Below are 15,217 nucleotides of genomic sequence, written 5' to 3'. Positions count from 1 at the left end.
CTCATGCTAACTCCAAACTAATCCGACAAATCATTAAGTATTTGCTCAAAATTCCAACCATGGTTATGTGTATCCAAATAAACACAATAACCCATGCCAAAGAGATCATATACATAACTACAAAAGGTCAGTAATAGATATGTAAGGAACACTAACACTAGAGAACAAGCATACTAGAAATTGTTAAGCCCCACTTGTTCATGTTTTCCCTCAATGATTCTCTTCATACAATGGTGGTGAGTCATCAAAGATGAGATATAAGTGGTTGTGATAGCAACAATATCAGTTTAGATACCGATGTTCACAAGTAACTTGTAAGTTTTCCCCTGCAGATATGTGACTTGTATATTTAGTTCTATATGTTCAATATGATTTGAATCTCTATCTATTGCTTCAAAATGATTTTACGTAACTCCCACAATGTCATTCAATGGTTTTTTAAGGTTTAAGGTGGAAATTTGAAATCATCATGCTTCCCAATAGGATATGAATGTATATTGTGACCATGTTTTGGAATATCACAACCACTCTATCTCTATTACTATTAGTCTAGTGGAAATTTGGGTGTTGTATCAAAATAATATATTATGCAAGATGTGTTTTCATCACTAGAAAAATTTAAAAATATTGATTTTAAATTTGTGATACCTCCATTTCTTGCACTTCAATGGCATAGATTTTAATTTTTTTTCCAAGAGAAACTCAAAAAAGAATCATACAAGGAAGTTACATTACATTTGTTTATACAAACTACTTAATACATTGTACTTAACAAGTGAAATTAATAACAAAACTAATTATACTTCTCCTTAAGAATAATTAAAAAAAAATATTTAAAATAATTATAAGAAATTGAAAATTTGTGATAATGTGTTACTTATTCATGGTTTAAAAGCACAATAAAAGTAATATTTCTTGTTCAATGTATTTATTTCGCTTTTGTGGATTTCATAAGCATTATGTATTTCGCAGTATTTACTTATATTGTTGATACAATAATCATTGTGAGCAGCAGGTGCAGTTGGTGATGCCATGACGTAATTAAGTTATGTGTGGAATGTTTTTTTTTAATGTGGAATGTATAATGATTATCAATTTCTATAAAAGTTCATTGAAGTTATATGTGATGATATATTTCCCTGGCATCGGAATATTATAAGAAACAAGTAGGTTACCAGCTTTACAAATTTGGCACGATATATCAGAGGTACATATTAGACCAATTCCGAGAAAGCGAACAGAAAGGCTAAAGCTCAATGAACTGGCATTCACCAAGTATTGTATTCTATGACTGAGGGGTTATATTTTATTAGTCTTTATATCTGGTCACTAAATGGTTTCATCTTCTATATTATTTTTCAGACAAAGTGTGTCTTTTTATAATGGAAGTAGGGCATGCTAGAGAGCTATATATGTGGATTCATCGTTAAAGCAACATAGGTTGATTTGACATGGCCAAGAAAGTTAACATGAGTTCATGACATTAGGAATTGAAAAATATTAAAAACCATACTTGCAAAGGAACAAACACTATATTCAAATCTTTAAAGAAAAGTTTATTAAATTTTTTTTACAAGAATAATCATGTTTATTTATTTTTAATAAAGAGTTTTCAAAGTTTAAAATATTACAATCGTTCATATTTAGGATGATCAAAAACAAATGAGGAACAGATTATGGAAAATATGCAGAGTAAAATTTAAAAATGAAAATTCAAAACTAGAATCTTATGTAAAAGAAGGAATATTAAATATTAAAAATAAATTTCAAGTAATTTCCACATACTAGTAAATTTGTGTTTCTTTTTAAGCAAAACTATATAAACTTTGAAAATGTAAAAAAATATCCTTATTTCTAAGAGAGAATGCATGTATTAATTCAAGATTTCAAATAACCCTAGGTTAAATTATCAACTAATAAATCAAAGCCATACTATGAAATAACAGATTATTAAATTCAAAAGTTTAAATAATTATATAAAGATTTGATATTAGAGTTATCAAATTTTCTAAACAAATTTAAAACTTTAATTTCATTTAACTAATTTTTATCTATACAAAATTTATTTAACAATAATAAAAAATAATATTAACAATTTTTTTTTTTTATTACTATAAAGAAAACCTCCAAAACAATAATTTTTCACCTACAACACTAACCATGGTTATTCTCCAAAATTTATTGATATGCCAAAAATGTATTGTAAATTTTTTTACATATTTTTAAATATAAAATTTACATTCCTTTCCAATTCTGTAATACAAAATTTATGGTTTTTATGAAATTTTAAATATAAAATTTATTGTAAACCAAAACCCGTATCGTATTACCAATGAATATTTTGGACCAATTGTGAGAGGAGAAGGAAAAAATCCGGGGATTATAAATTCCAATTTTCATTGAAGTGGTTCAGAAGTGCAATTGCAGTGGGGATACTTTAAAATTTGTTGCAGTGACCATTGCCTTACTTCTGTTACGAGAAATTGTAATTCTACATTGATTTTATAATCACAACTAAAACTGAAATTAGCTTTTGTGGTTCTAAAAAATTGTGAAAATTAATCAAATTAATAAACATATATATCATTTATATTATTAAAATAAAGAAACAGAAATAAATATAGACATCAATCAAACATCGTGTCAACCGGATTTTAAAACGGAATTATCACTAGCATTTGCACCAGACGTTGCAAAGAAAACGCCGTAAGGCAATGGATAACATATAACACTATGTAAAGCCATCAATAACATATGACACTAATTAATGCTTTTTTGACCCACCACCTCCGAGCTGGCACCCGCTGCGCTGGCAACCAACACCCGCGCAATTTCAAATGAGCCCCCGCGCCAAACATTCATTTGCTCCATTTGCACAACCGGAACAGGTCCTCTCGAGCATTCGTTTCTCCTGCTCACGGTGCTTGCTCATTTGCTCCATTCGCACAACCGGAACAGGTCCTCTCGAGCATTCGTTTCTCCTGCTCACGGTGCTTGCTCACCTCGCGGTGTTGAATCCCGGCAGCTTGTGCCCCAGGCGTAAGGTAAATTATACTCTGTGAACAATGACATCCACCATTTTGGCAACCAACACCCACGCAATTTCAAACGATCCCTCGCACCAAACATTCATTTGCTCCATTCGCACAACCGGAACAGGTCCTCTCGAGCATTCGTTTCTCTTGCTCACGGTGCTTCCTCACCTCACAGGTCCGCTCGCGGTGTTGAATCCCAGCAGGCTGTGCCCTAGGCGTAAGGTAAATTATACTCTATGAACAATGACGTCCACCATTTTGGCAGGTGCCCGGAAGGCCCATGCATACGAATCCCACCCCGTGCTGCTATAAATTGTCTGCATTGGCAACTCCCAGCGTCTTGCGAAACATATACATTCAAGGTCTCCATTTGGGCGCAGGTTCAAGCGACATTGAAGTTGTTTTCCCATTGCATCGTAATCAGTTACCAGATTTATAACGAACCACTTAGCCATTTAGACATCTTCAATAGTTTTTAGGACGTGGTTTAATGGTTAATAGTTAAGTAGGGATGTCTAATCTCAAACAAAATTATATATATCTGAAAATTGCTCCAAACGCGGTGCAATCTCAAGCAAAACTATATATATCTGAAAACTGCTCCAAACACAATTTTTTTAGTTGAAAAAAACTATAATAAACCACCGCCATTACAATTGCAAACTCAAGCTCCTGCATCCAGTGTGCTTGATTGTGTACTACCCACTTAGCCATGGAGGCCATGAAAATAAGATAATCCTAAACCACCGCCATTGCAAGCTTCCTGCGTCCACTGTGCCTGCCTGTGCACTTTGCCAGGTGCATGGTTTATTTGGGCTTTTCATTGGGGTGATATTTTGAGTACAAATATATTCAATTCTGTGAGAGGAATTTGGTGCACATTAATTTTCACATGCTTGCTAGGAAGGATGACCACGGAAAAATGCAAGGGCGCCAACTGGTGGAGCATTGATGTAAGAAGTAGGCTCAGAGTACCTGAAGTATGTTGCCACATTTGCTTTATCCTCCTTTTCAGCTGAAAACATTTTCCAATGCTCCTTTGGTGTGGTGCCATTGCTTTTTGCAATAAATGAATTATACCTTGCTATTTTAGCAACAAAAAATATAATTGCAAGTGAATCTCATTTTTGTGTCAGATCAACAACCTTTTTCTCGAACTTCTTGTTCCTACTTGTTGAAAGAAAACTGTGTTTTTTGTTATCAACCTTGAATATTTCTTTCATGTCTTCTCTTGCATTATTATGGCGATTTGAGTTCTATGTCAAATGAAGTGACCAGACTGCCATAAGATTAGGCTAGTAATGCAAGCAAGGCGATGACTGCATGTACATTTTGAATTGGTGCCTCAACAGGTGCTAGCATCTCTAACAATTTTTTGAAGTGATTGATGTTGTTGGCCACATCTTATGTTGTCATCTTTATTTGTGAAATCTTCCTCAGCTATATCTTAGGATGACAACTTGATATTCATAAATGTTAAACATCTTGAATTTCAATCGATTGTTGTGTTTGGCTACATATTAGGAGCCTCCTCTTTATTTGATGAAGGAAACTCCTCTTTTATTGGATGGGGTTCGATATTGTCAAGGAAACTTCATTTAAAATATTAATATACATTCAGCATACATTGTGATTACAATTCTAATCTACGGTGACACGCTGTGAGTCAAAGGTTAATGAATTTAAATTTGAAGATAAAAGTACAAACCAAAACGAATCTCTTCATTAAAGAATCTTGAGCATATTAGTTGATGATTAACAAAATAGAGTGGTGATTAAGCCAATGTCTTAAGAAACCCAGATTAATTCAGACAGCGTATAGTTAACCAAGTTACATTTACAGAAGACAAATGAATTCTGATTCGTAGACCATAAATACCTCTGTAATATCCTCGGGCTACCCACAGTTGCCAAGAACAAGAATTGAAATCGCCTTAAAATCGTATGAAAACAGAACAAAATTGTTTCGCTTAGAAAATAACAGTGCTTGAATATAAAACTTTTTAAAGATGATTTGCAACGTAATTGTCCAAATTATATAATTTGAATGATTTGGACGAGCCTGGAAAACGGCGGGCCAAGTTTCTGTCAAACTCAAGACAGGTCATTTTTTTTCCATGCGCACAGGGTTGCTATTGATATAACAGCACAAGGCTACGCATGCAGGGAAGAAAGACATGAAGAGTCTCTGCGAAGAGTCTCATCGCCAGCAGAAGAGTCTCATCGCCAGCAGGCAGTCTCTGCGAAGAGTCTCATCGCCAGCAGGCCAGTCCTGGCTTTTCATGGCCCATTACCATGGGAAAAAAACCATTTTTCTATGAAAAAACAGATTAAAAAATAACATAACATAGTAACTTGCCGGATGAAAAGCTTTACCAAATTGCCTTTCATTTTTCAACATATCTCCTCTCAGCAAACATCTGCGATTATTATTTTTCCACCCTACAGCCAAGGTCCAAGAGTACGGATTAGTAGATTTTAAATATATCCATAACATAGCATTCCAGCACAACAATGCACAATTTATATATACATTGTGAAAATTACTTCTCATCCATTCATGTGAAAGAAAAAGCACAATCAAAAGAAACCTTCACCAGCATATATTACAATCAAATTTCAATCATACAACTACAAACAATTGATATAAAAATAGAAAACGCACAGGATAAAATGAAAATCAACCAAATGAAACACAAGATCAAAGAAAATTGAATTAGCGAAAATTAAAAAAATCAGACAAATGAAACATAGGAAAAATGAAAATCAACCAAATAAAATACAAGATCGAAGAAAAGGGAGATGTGTATTCTTCTCTTTCAATAACAAATCTTGAAGTTATTTGTGGAGGAAAGTGGAGAAAATCCTCTTATTGTAGAAACTCTCTCTATGTATTTCATGTTTTGAAGTAATCTATTTATGCATGAGAAAACCAAGATAAATATTGTGTAATCACAACTGTGGAGTACAAATAATAATTTGGTAATAGTATGGTTTCATCGCAACGATAAAATAAAGAGAAGGGCAATATCAAACTATGAAAACTATTTGGTTCAATCACTTGTTTCCACCGTGCCTCCAATCCAATCAATAATGTTAGAATCCAATCAATAATGTTAGAATTCATTGTAACTTAACTCGCAACCTTTATTGTCACTCAACTAAAAGGCATGAATAGTTCCAGTGTGGGTTGTCCTCCATTTTGATCAAGTTTGGTAGAGAAATAATGCCGACCCACAACTTTTGTCCTTCATTTTGATCAAGTTTTGTAGAGAAATAGTGCCCACCCACAACTTCTTAGCCCAGAGAAGTATTTAAATACATTGATACATTGAAATTAATCGAAGAAGAGCCCTTACATATGTAACATTGGATTTCTTTCAAGTATAAGCTTAAAAGAGGACTAAAATCCTTTAAAACACTTATTTATACAAGAATTCCCATTGAGAGTAATTGATCCTAGTACTACAATAAATATTGTGTAGTGTATGGAATTATAACTTTTCTAACCACATTGCTTTGACCATATAGATTTGAGAAGATGGAGAAACTTAGCCCTCAAAATGCCCTTGTCCTACATAATATACCCTACTCGCGAAACTACCTTTAATAGTAGATCACCCGCATCTTCATTATTAAAAACTTTTTTAAGCATAGGTCAAATCAAATCATTAATAGGTATCCAAATTTGACCTCTATAAATGGTAATTATCATAACTCAAGTCAAAGAAATTAAAACCAATCTTTAAACATATTCTTTATAATGATCTATCTATTACAATTTATTGGCCAACACATTGACTTATTATATAGATCCATAGAAAGTGCAGCACATTCTCAAAGACAAGTATAAATTTATGGAAAAAAATAAAATTGAATGTTATATGATTAATTCTCATGGAAATTGTTAGACATTCATGTCAATGGCAGTATCCACTAAAGGAAATATAGGATTCTGATATAAATAGATGACATTTAGTGCTGGAGAATTATATGTAGTAGTTCCCAATAGGAGGAGCGGTTGAATCATGAAACTACTTCCTTTTAACACTGAACCCGCATAATATTGATGTTTAACACTATCAGATTATTCTCTATGTTTTCTATTCAATCAAACCAAATTCTTAAGCCACATATATTTTCGAAATGCACCACAGAAACAAGCAATAAGCATCCCAGAATAAGTAGCATTATAAGTATAATAGAACATCACTAGTTTTGATAAAATGTACATGGAATAATGTCACTCTCGGTGCAACAATTTTCGCTTCTCTCCTTTTTCTTTCAACAACTGACAGTGTGATACTTTACTTCTGCATAAATTGATCCAAGTTTGCTCTGCTGCTTCCCTTCCCTTTAACTACGGTAGGCTGACATGTGTTTGCTTCAATTCTTGAATTTTTCTGCTCGACTACTCAACCTGATTGTTAAATTTACAATATTCAACCATCCCTTTTTCAATTCTTTGCTTCTGCGCTTCACCCTGGTTCAGGGTACAATAAACCCCTCCTATAGAGGTTCAATCTCCTTTTGCCGAGAGAGAATTTCTTCAAGCTCGATAGCATTATCTCTGGCTTGAGCCAGAGTTGTAGTACGTCTATTCATTAGATAGGAGCCAAGATCTCCATCGAATGCACTAAGATATTGTAATAACACATGATGTTGTGAAGGCTTAAGGTCATTGGCAATAATCTTGATCAAACTATAAAAACTTTTGATTAAATTCGTGAACATTTTCAAAATTCTTCTTCTTTATCTTGTAAAACTGGCTAAGCAATGATGTTTCACTTTTCCTAGTTGCCCACCTTTAAATGAAACAATCGTGGAATTGCTCCCAACTATTGATGTCTTTATCAGGTAAAACCCTGAACCAAGAGAAAGCAGCCCCTTCCAAGGAAAGAGCAAAAAGTGTCATGAACACATCCTCTTCCTCAATATTAAAGACAGCCATATAATTGCAAAATTTATCTATATGTTCATCCGATGTGATTACTTTATTTCCTGAAAATTTGGTCAGCCAAATATTAAATCCATCAGGCATCTTGTTGGGATATCTAGGAAGAGCAGTCATATCCAAGGGTTGGAAAGAATAGGTAAGCCATGGCTTAGCCATTGGAGCTACTCTGGCTTGTTCAATTTTTCGGACTAGTTCTTCAGTAATGGCCTCTATCTCTTTTCTTGCTGCTGCAATCTGTGATAAAAGCTCAGCCTTTTCCAGTTCCCAAGCTTTACGTGTTGCCTCTGACTCTGCAGATATCGCCTGAATTTTGTGCTGACCTTCGTGCGATTGAGTCTCAGCTTTTGAAATAGAAGCTTCATGTTCCACCTCTTTCTTTGCAAGTTCTTTTCTCAAATCTTTCTCAATTTTCTTCGACTTATCTGACAAAATAGTCTTTTCATCTCTTAAGCTTTTGATTTCATTAAGAAGGATTTGATTGAGATTCTGCAACTTCGATATCTGATCATCTTCTATCTTTGGAGAACTCAATTCTTTCGAGGAAGCGCGTCCGTCTAGAATTTCAAGATCCGTTGTCTGAGTAGTTCTTTGCCACCTCTTCATCTTGTCCACTGGGGTGAACTTCCTGAGACAAACGATTAAAAACGCCTTTCTTGTTTCGTTACCATACCTAAATATTCAAAAACAAATATATAACTGATTAGCACTACCGCTTCTAACAAATCTCACAAAATAGAACTTAATCCCTCTACCGCCTCTAACAAATCGGACAAAACATAACTAAATCCTGCTACTGCTTCTAACAAATCGCTTACAAGTTAAAGAGTTGTCAGTACATCGCACATTCCGAGGAAGTTAGTTAAGAACCGTGGAATTGACGGAGGAGACTCATGCCAGTATGCAAATACTGTAAAAAAAGAATACACTGAACTTTAAAAGCAGAAAAACAGCGTACACTGAAAAAATATTGAAAAACAGCCCTGGAAATCTCAGCTATAAAATTAAAGAAAATGTGCATGTACATGATTCAAAACAATCAATCTTTGAAAACAGCCCTGTCAATCTCAGTTAAAATTTTCAACTTGATATGATTTGAAATCCTTAGCTATACAGCCCTAACTCTCAATTTAACGAAAACAAATATAAAGAAAAAATAACTGCTCTAAAGATATAGCATATCAGAATACCTTTTCTACGCAGATGACAAAATGACGGGCTTTTGCTCTGCCAAATTGCTTGTAAAAGCCTTTCCTGAAATTTGTTTGTCCCGGACACGCTGTTTCTGAATACTGTTTCTCTCTGAAAATTCTACAGTTTCTAACCTGCAAACTGTGAAGGCTAGGCAAATATTAAATAAAACTGCTATAGTGATATACATGGCAGCGTCTGTGTTATAGTGATATACATGAGAATAACCCCTCTGGAGGCAATGAAACTGTTGAAGGGCCCGTTCAAGTTCATAGAAGTCGTAATAATTGTTACATTCCGCTCCCTCATTCTCACGGCGAAAGTTCTTGTTCCTCCTCCGATGTCCAACCCAATTCGAATTGTCTTCTTCTTCAGATTCAATACCTCGTCGACAGAGTAATCCATGGAGCCACCGCCATTTACCCAAAGACAGCCATATAATTGCAAAATTTATCTATATGCTCATCCGCTGTGATTACTTTACTTCCTGAAAATTTGGTCAGCCAAATATTAAATCCATCAGGCATCTTGTTGGGATATCCAGGAAGAGTAGTCATATCCAAGGGTTGGAAAGAATAGGTAAGCCATGGCTTAGCCGTTGGAGCTACTCTGGCTTGTTCATTTTTTCGGACTATTTCTTCAGTAATGGCCTCTATCTCTTTTCTTGCTGCTGCAATCTGTGATAAAAGCGCAGCCTTTTCCAGTTCCCAAGCTTTACGTGTTGCCTCTGACTCTGCAGATATCGCCTGAATTTTTTGCTGACCTTCGTGCGATTGAGTCTCAGCTTTTGAAATAGAAGCTTCATGTTCCACCTCTTTCTTTGCAAGTTCTTTTCTCAAATCTTTCTCAATTTTCTTCGACTTATCTGACAAAATAGTCTTTTCATCTCTTAAGCTTTTGATTTCATTAAGAAGGATTTGATTGAGATTCTGCAACTTCGATATCTGATCATCTTCTATCTTTGGAGAACTCAATTCTTTCGAGGAAGCGCGTCCGTCTAAAATTTCAAGATCCGTTGTCTGAGTAGTTCTTTGCCACCTCTTCATCTTGTCCACTTGGGTGAACTGCCTGAGACAAAGGATTAAAAACACCTTTCTTGTTTCGTTACCATACCTAAATATTCAAAAACAAATATATAACTGATTAGCACTACCGCTTCTAACAAATCTCACAAAATAGAACTTAATCCCTCTACCGCCTCTAACAAATCGGACAAAACATAACTGAATCCCGCTACTGCTTCTAACAAATCGCTTACAAGTTAAAGAGTTGCCAGTACATTGCACATTCCGAGGAAGTTAGTTAAGAACCGTGGAATTGACGGAGGAGACTCATGCCAGTATGCAAATACTGTAAAAAAAGAATACACTGAACTTTAAAAGCAGAAAAACAGCGTACACTGAAAAAATATTGAAAAACAGCCCTGACAATCTCAGCTATAAAATTAAAGAAAATGTGCATGTACATGATTTAAAACAATCAATCTTTGAAAACAGCCCTGTCAATCTCAGTTAAAATTTGCAACTTGATATGATTTGAAATCCTTAGCTATACAGCCCTAACTCTCAATTTAACGAAAAAAAATATAAAGAAAAAATAACTGCTCTAAAGATATAGCATATCAGAATACCTGTTCTACGCAGATGACAAAATGACGGGCTTTTGCTCTGCCAAATTGCTTGTAAAAGCCTTTCCTGAAATTTGTTTGTCCCGGACACGCTGTTTCTAAATATTGTTTCTCTCTGAAAATTCTACAGTTTCTAACCTGAAAACTGTGAAGGCTAGGCAAATATTAAATAAAACTGCTATAGTGATATACATGGCAGCGTCTGTGTTATAGTGATATACATGAGAATAACCCCTATGGAGGCAATGAAACTGTTGAAGGGCCCGTTCAAGTTCATAGAAGTCGTAATAATTGTTACATTCCGCTCCCTGATTCTCACGACGAAAGTTCCTATTCCTCCTCCGATGTCCAACCCAATTCGAATTGTCATCTTCTTCAAATTCAATACCTCGTCGACAGAGTAATCCATGGAGCCACCGCCATTTACCCACCTGGTTTTCTCCCGGCCTTGAAGATCAAGCCCTTCTGGTATTTTCTCTGAATGAGGCACGAGTAATTCTTGCAAGAATATGCAGTCCAGACGACACTGTAAAATCAGGGGGCTTTTCGCATGCTCTGAGCAAGTTGCAACTTCTTCCTGAAGCTCAACCGTGAGCCCACAGATGTCAAGTGAAAGGTGAAACGTTTTTTCAAGGTTTTTAAAATATTTTTTATTTATTAAATCAGACAATTAATCAGACGGTTGATTTTTGTTCAATCGTCTAACAAAAGATCTAACGGCTACGATTAGGACAGAAAGGCATTTGGGGGAGTTCACTTCAGAGGGAAACGCCTTACGGCGTAACTAGCCATTTTTATTTCCATTTCCTATATTAAATTTAATTTCAAAACCCTTCATTTTATCTTACATGTATAAATCCATGATCATAATCCTTTTGAAATATTGCAAACAAACCAAGAAATAATTTTAAGCCTCAAAAGCATCGTCACACAACAAACTTTTTCCCATCCTCTATGACATAGTCTTTTTAATATAGTCTTTCATTAAAAAGACAACAATAAAAATATAAAAATAAATAAAAATTTAAAATCATGCCATTAGCGACATCTCCCATGACACGAAAGTTCCCAACAATTAACATATTCAATTATCGTCTTGCGCCTTCATCACGCGTGCCAATAACTCATGCAGTACCCTATATGACACTCACTTCGTGACAATAAAATCCATGTTACTTGCTAGATTTTTTTCGTCTCTGGAGTCTCATTACTCGTGCTCTACTATTTCTTTTCTGAGTAAAGACTAATTCTATTAAGTGATGGAAAATATAGTACAATCAGGCCTGGAAACAGGCTTAGCAGAGAAGCAATGGAGCCGAAGGTGATAGGGAATCAACCTTGCTCCAAATAGACAGACAAGGGACAGGTCATAGAAGCAAAGGAATACAAAGGAAAGTACTGATCATAAGGCTACCCCGAAGGGTTGCTTCCTGCAAATCGACATTTTTTGCCTTTTTTCTTGCTCACTTTTATCCACCCAGTGGTGTTTGGCTGTGTCATGACAAGTTGTAGATTATTTTGTCCTGGTGGCTGCTCATCCTTGTCAGAGTCTGAGGACGAAGAGAGATGGGTACATTTCTGGGAAATCTGCTGGTTAGAGGGAGCCTCCTGGTGAGCCGAGGGGGCGTCCTTCGGAATTTCCTCATTCTGTAGATCAGCTTCAATTTCCTCATCAACCTGCACATCTGCCTCAGATTCCTCCACAGAATGAGGAAATTTCGAAGGCAAAGAATTTATTAGGTTTTAAGTTCAAACTTTTATTCAAATTTTTAAGGGGTTTAATGAATTTATTAGTTTTAAGTTCAAACTTTTATGAATAAATTTGAATTTATAAAAATTTTAAGCGGTTTAATGAATTTATTAGTTTTAAGTTCAAACTTTTATGAATATATTTGAATTTATAAAAGTTCAAATTTTATGAAAGGGGTTGAGAGTGAGAGTTATAAATTTGAATTTATAAAATTTTTAAGGGGTTTAATGAATTTATTAGTTTTAAGTTCAAACTTTTATGAATATATTTGAATTTATAAAAGTTCAAATTTTATGAAAGGGGTTGAGAGTGAGAGTTAATGGCTAGGGTTAGATGGTTAAACTAATTCTTCCACAATCTTGACTACAAGATCTCAATCATAATAACAACCAACATTTCAACCCTAATAATAACAACAACATTACATAATTGAACTATGATTCTTCCATCCACAATTTTGATGACAACAATGCTGAATTGAATAAAAGTATACCCTAATAACAACAACATTACATAATTGAACTATGATTCTTCCATCCACAATTAAGCCTATTTAAATTTTCTACAATTTTGATAACAACAATGCTGAATTGAATAAATATACTTTAGGTTCAATATCAAGACTGACATCAGTTTTTTGATGACAACAATGCTGAATTGAATAAAATATTTTTCGGTTGAATATCAAGACTGAAACCAACTGAAACAGAACCCAACTTAATATAAGCTTCGAAAAAATACAATCACGATATTGATATGGCCTATTAAAATTTTCTACACTTTTCATGACAACAATGCTGAATTGAATAAACATTTTTCGGTTCAATATAAGACTGACACCAACTGAAACAGAACCCAACTTAATATAACCTTTATAAAAATAAAAACACAATATTGATATAGCCTATTAAAATTTTCTACACTTTTGATGACAACAATGCTGAATTGAATAAATATTTTCGGTTCAATATCAAGACGGACACCAACTGAAACAGAACCCAACTTCATATAACCTTTGAAAAAATACAAACAGATTATTGATTTAAACTTCAAAAATTTTAAAAATGCTAACGACATTGATATCAACTTAAAAACAATACCAGGGAAACAGCATTTGTTTTTGGGCCATATTACGGACTGTTCAGGGTGCTTGAAGAACCAAAAAAATACAGCAAGGAAAAAGCATTTGTTCTTGGGCCCATATTATGAACTAGTTCAGGGCGTTTGAAATGCTGAAAATTAATCACTTCACGGACTGAAACCAAAAAAAAACCCAATAAATAAACCAATGGGTAGTAAAAATTACAAGGAAAAAAACAATAGAACTTACACTATACAGATGGCACGGGCCTTATTGTTTTGGAAGTATTTGATTGATGCAAATATTCCTATGAAATCGATGGTCATGTGCCCTACTCCTGTGATCAGCATCACCGAGTGTGTTCTCCACAGTTTTGGATAAACCCTACCTCCAGTAAATTACATTTTCAAATATGTAAATAAATAAGAGGAGATAAAAAGGAATTTTACGAATTGAGAGATATACACACCATCAGCCGTTGCAGGTAGGTACAAGACTGCGGCCACCATTTAGGGTTTGAAAGCAACGCTATGAATACTCTGAAACAAAACCCCCTTGCGGCCACCATTTAGGGTTTGAAAGTAGACAGAAATTTACCCTTCCCGAACCAAGGCTATGAATACTCTGAAACAAAGCCCCCTTTGTGGAAGGGATTCCACCGACTCCCAGGATTGAACAACACCTATCATTAGTTTAGCCGGCTATTGGATTGGATAATGGAATGAATGAAATATACCCTTCAAGCGACTGAAAATGCTATGCCAGATAACCGCATAGCATTTTAGACGATCCGCCTTCAAAGGGCTTTCAGCAATTTTGCATCTGCGTATAAGTGACTTGCTTTGAATCGAACGCAAACCACCTAATTAAAGATGCTTACAACTACATACATTAAGAGAAAACACAGCGAAGGAAAATAGCGACAACTGCATCAAGCATCACAAACCAGCATTCTGTCTGAAGAATACAGCGAAGGAAAATAGCGACAACTGCACCCAGCATCACAAACCAGCATTCTGTCTGAAGAATCCCATAACTCGTCGACAGAGTAATCCATGGAGCCACCGCCATTTACCCCCCTCGTTTTCTCCCGGCCTTGAAGATCAAGCCCTTCTGGTATTTTCTCTGAATGAGGCACGAGTAATTCTTGCAAGAATATGCAGTACAGACGACACTGTAAAATCAGGGGGCTTTTCGCATCCTCTGAGCAAGTTGCAACCGTGAGCCCACAGATGTCAAGTGAAAGGTGAAACGTTTTTTCAAGGTTTTTAAAATATTTTTTATTTATTAAATCAGATAGTTACTCAGACGGTTGATTTTTGTTGAATCGTCTAACAAAAGATCTAACGGCTACTATTAGGACAGAAAGGCATTTGAGGGAGTTCACTTCAGAGGGAAACGCCTTACGGCGTAATTAAAAATATATATTTGACAAGTGAGAGAGCATCAAATTTATACCATGCATTCACGTTGTTGTTACGGCTAAATATGGCGGACATTATTACAGTTTATTACAACGCTTCGCAAGGGAGGAGAAGGGTTCCTACAGAATAGTTCCTTCACAGGCCACACCTCACTC

General features: G+C 35.0%; 1 protein-coding gene across 2 annotated transcripts; it reads right to left on the bottom strand.

Annotated features, from left to right (window-relative positions):
• Positions 1 to 5,487: 5,487 nt before the first annotated feature.
• Positions 5,488 to 14,870, bottom strand: LOC149204335 (uncharacterized). Of its 2 annotated transcripts, none has more exons than XM_089394690.1 (3): positions 14,108 to 14,870; positions 13,888 to 14,026; positions 5,488 to 13,812 (listed from the first exon to the last, which is right to left on the bottom strand). In XM_089394690.1, the coding sequence occupies exons 1-3, from the start codon at positions 14,145 to 14,147 to the stop codon at positions 13,806 to 13,808; spliced, it is 186 nt and encodes a 61-aa protein (XP_089250816.1). In that variant the 5' UTR covers positions 14,148 to 14,870; the 3' UTR covers positions 5,488 to 13,805. The 2 variants fall into 2 exon arrangements, with proteins under 2 accessions (XP_089250816.1, XP_089250815.1); XM_089394689.1 differs by having other exon boundaries at positions 13,888 to 14,022.
• Between the last annotated feature and the right edge of the window lie 347 nt (positions 14,871 to 15,217).

This window comes from Pinus tabuliformis, chromosome 1_2, assembly GCF_031772625.1.
Source record: "Pinus tabuliformis cultivar Carrire ecotype Pingquan chromosome 1_2, CPIR1, whole genome shotgun sequence".
Lineage (NCBI taxonomy): Eukaryota > Viridiplantae > Streptophyta > Pinopsida > Pinales > Pinaceae > Pinus > Pinus tabuliformis.
The sequence above is the reverse complement of the archived record's forward strand: the minus strand, read 5'-3'. Positions and strand labels throughout refer to the sequence as shown.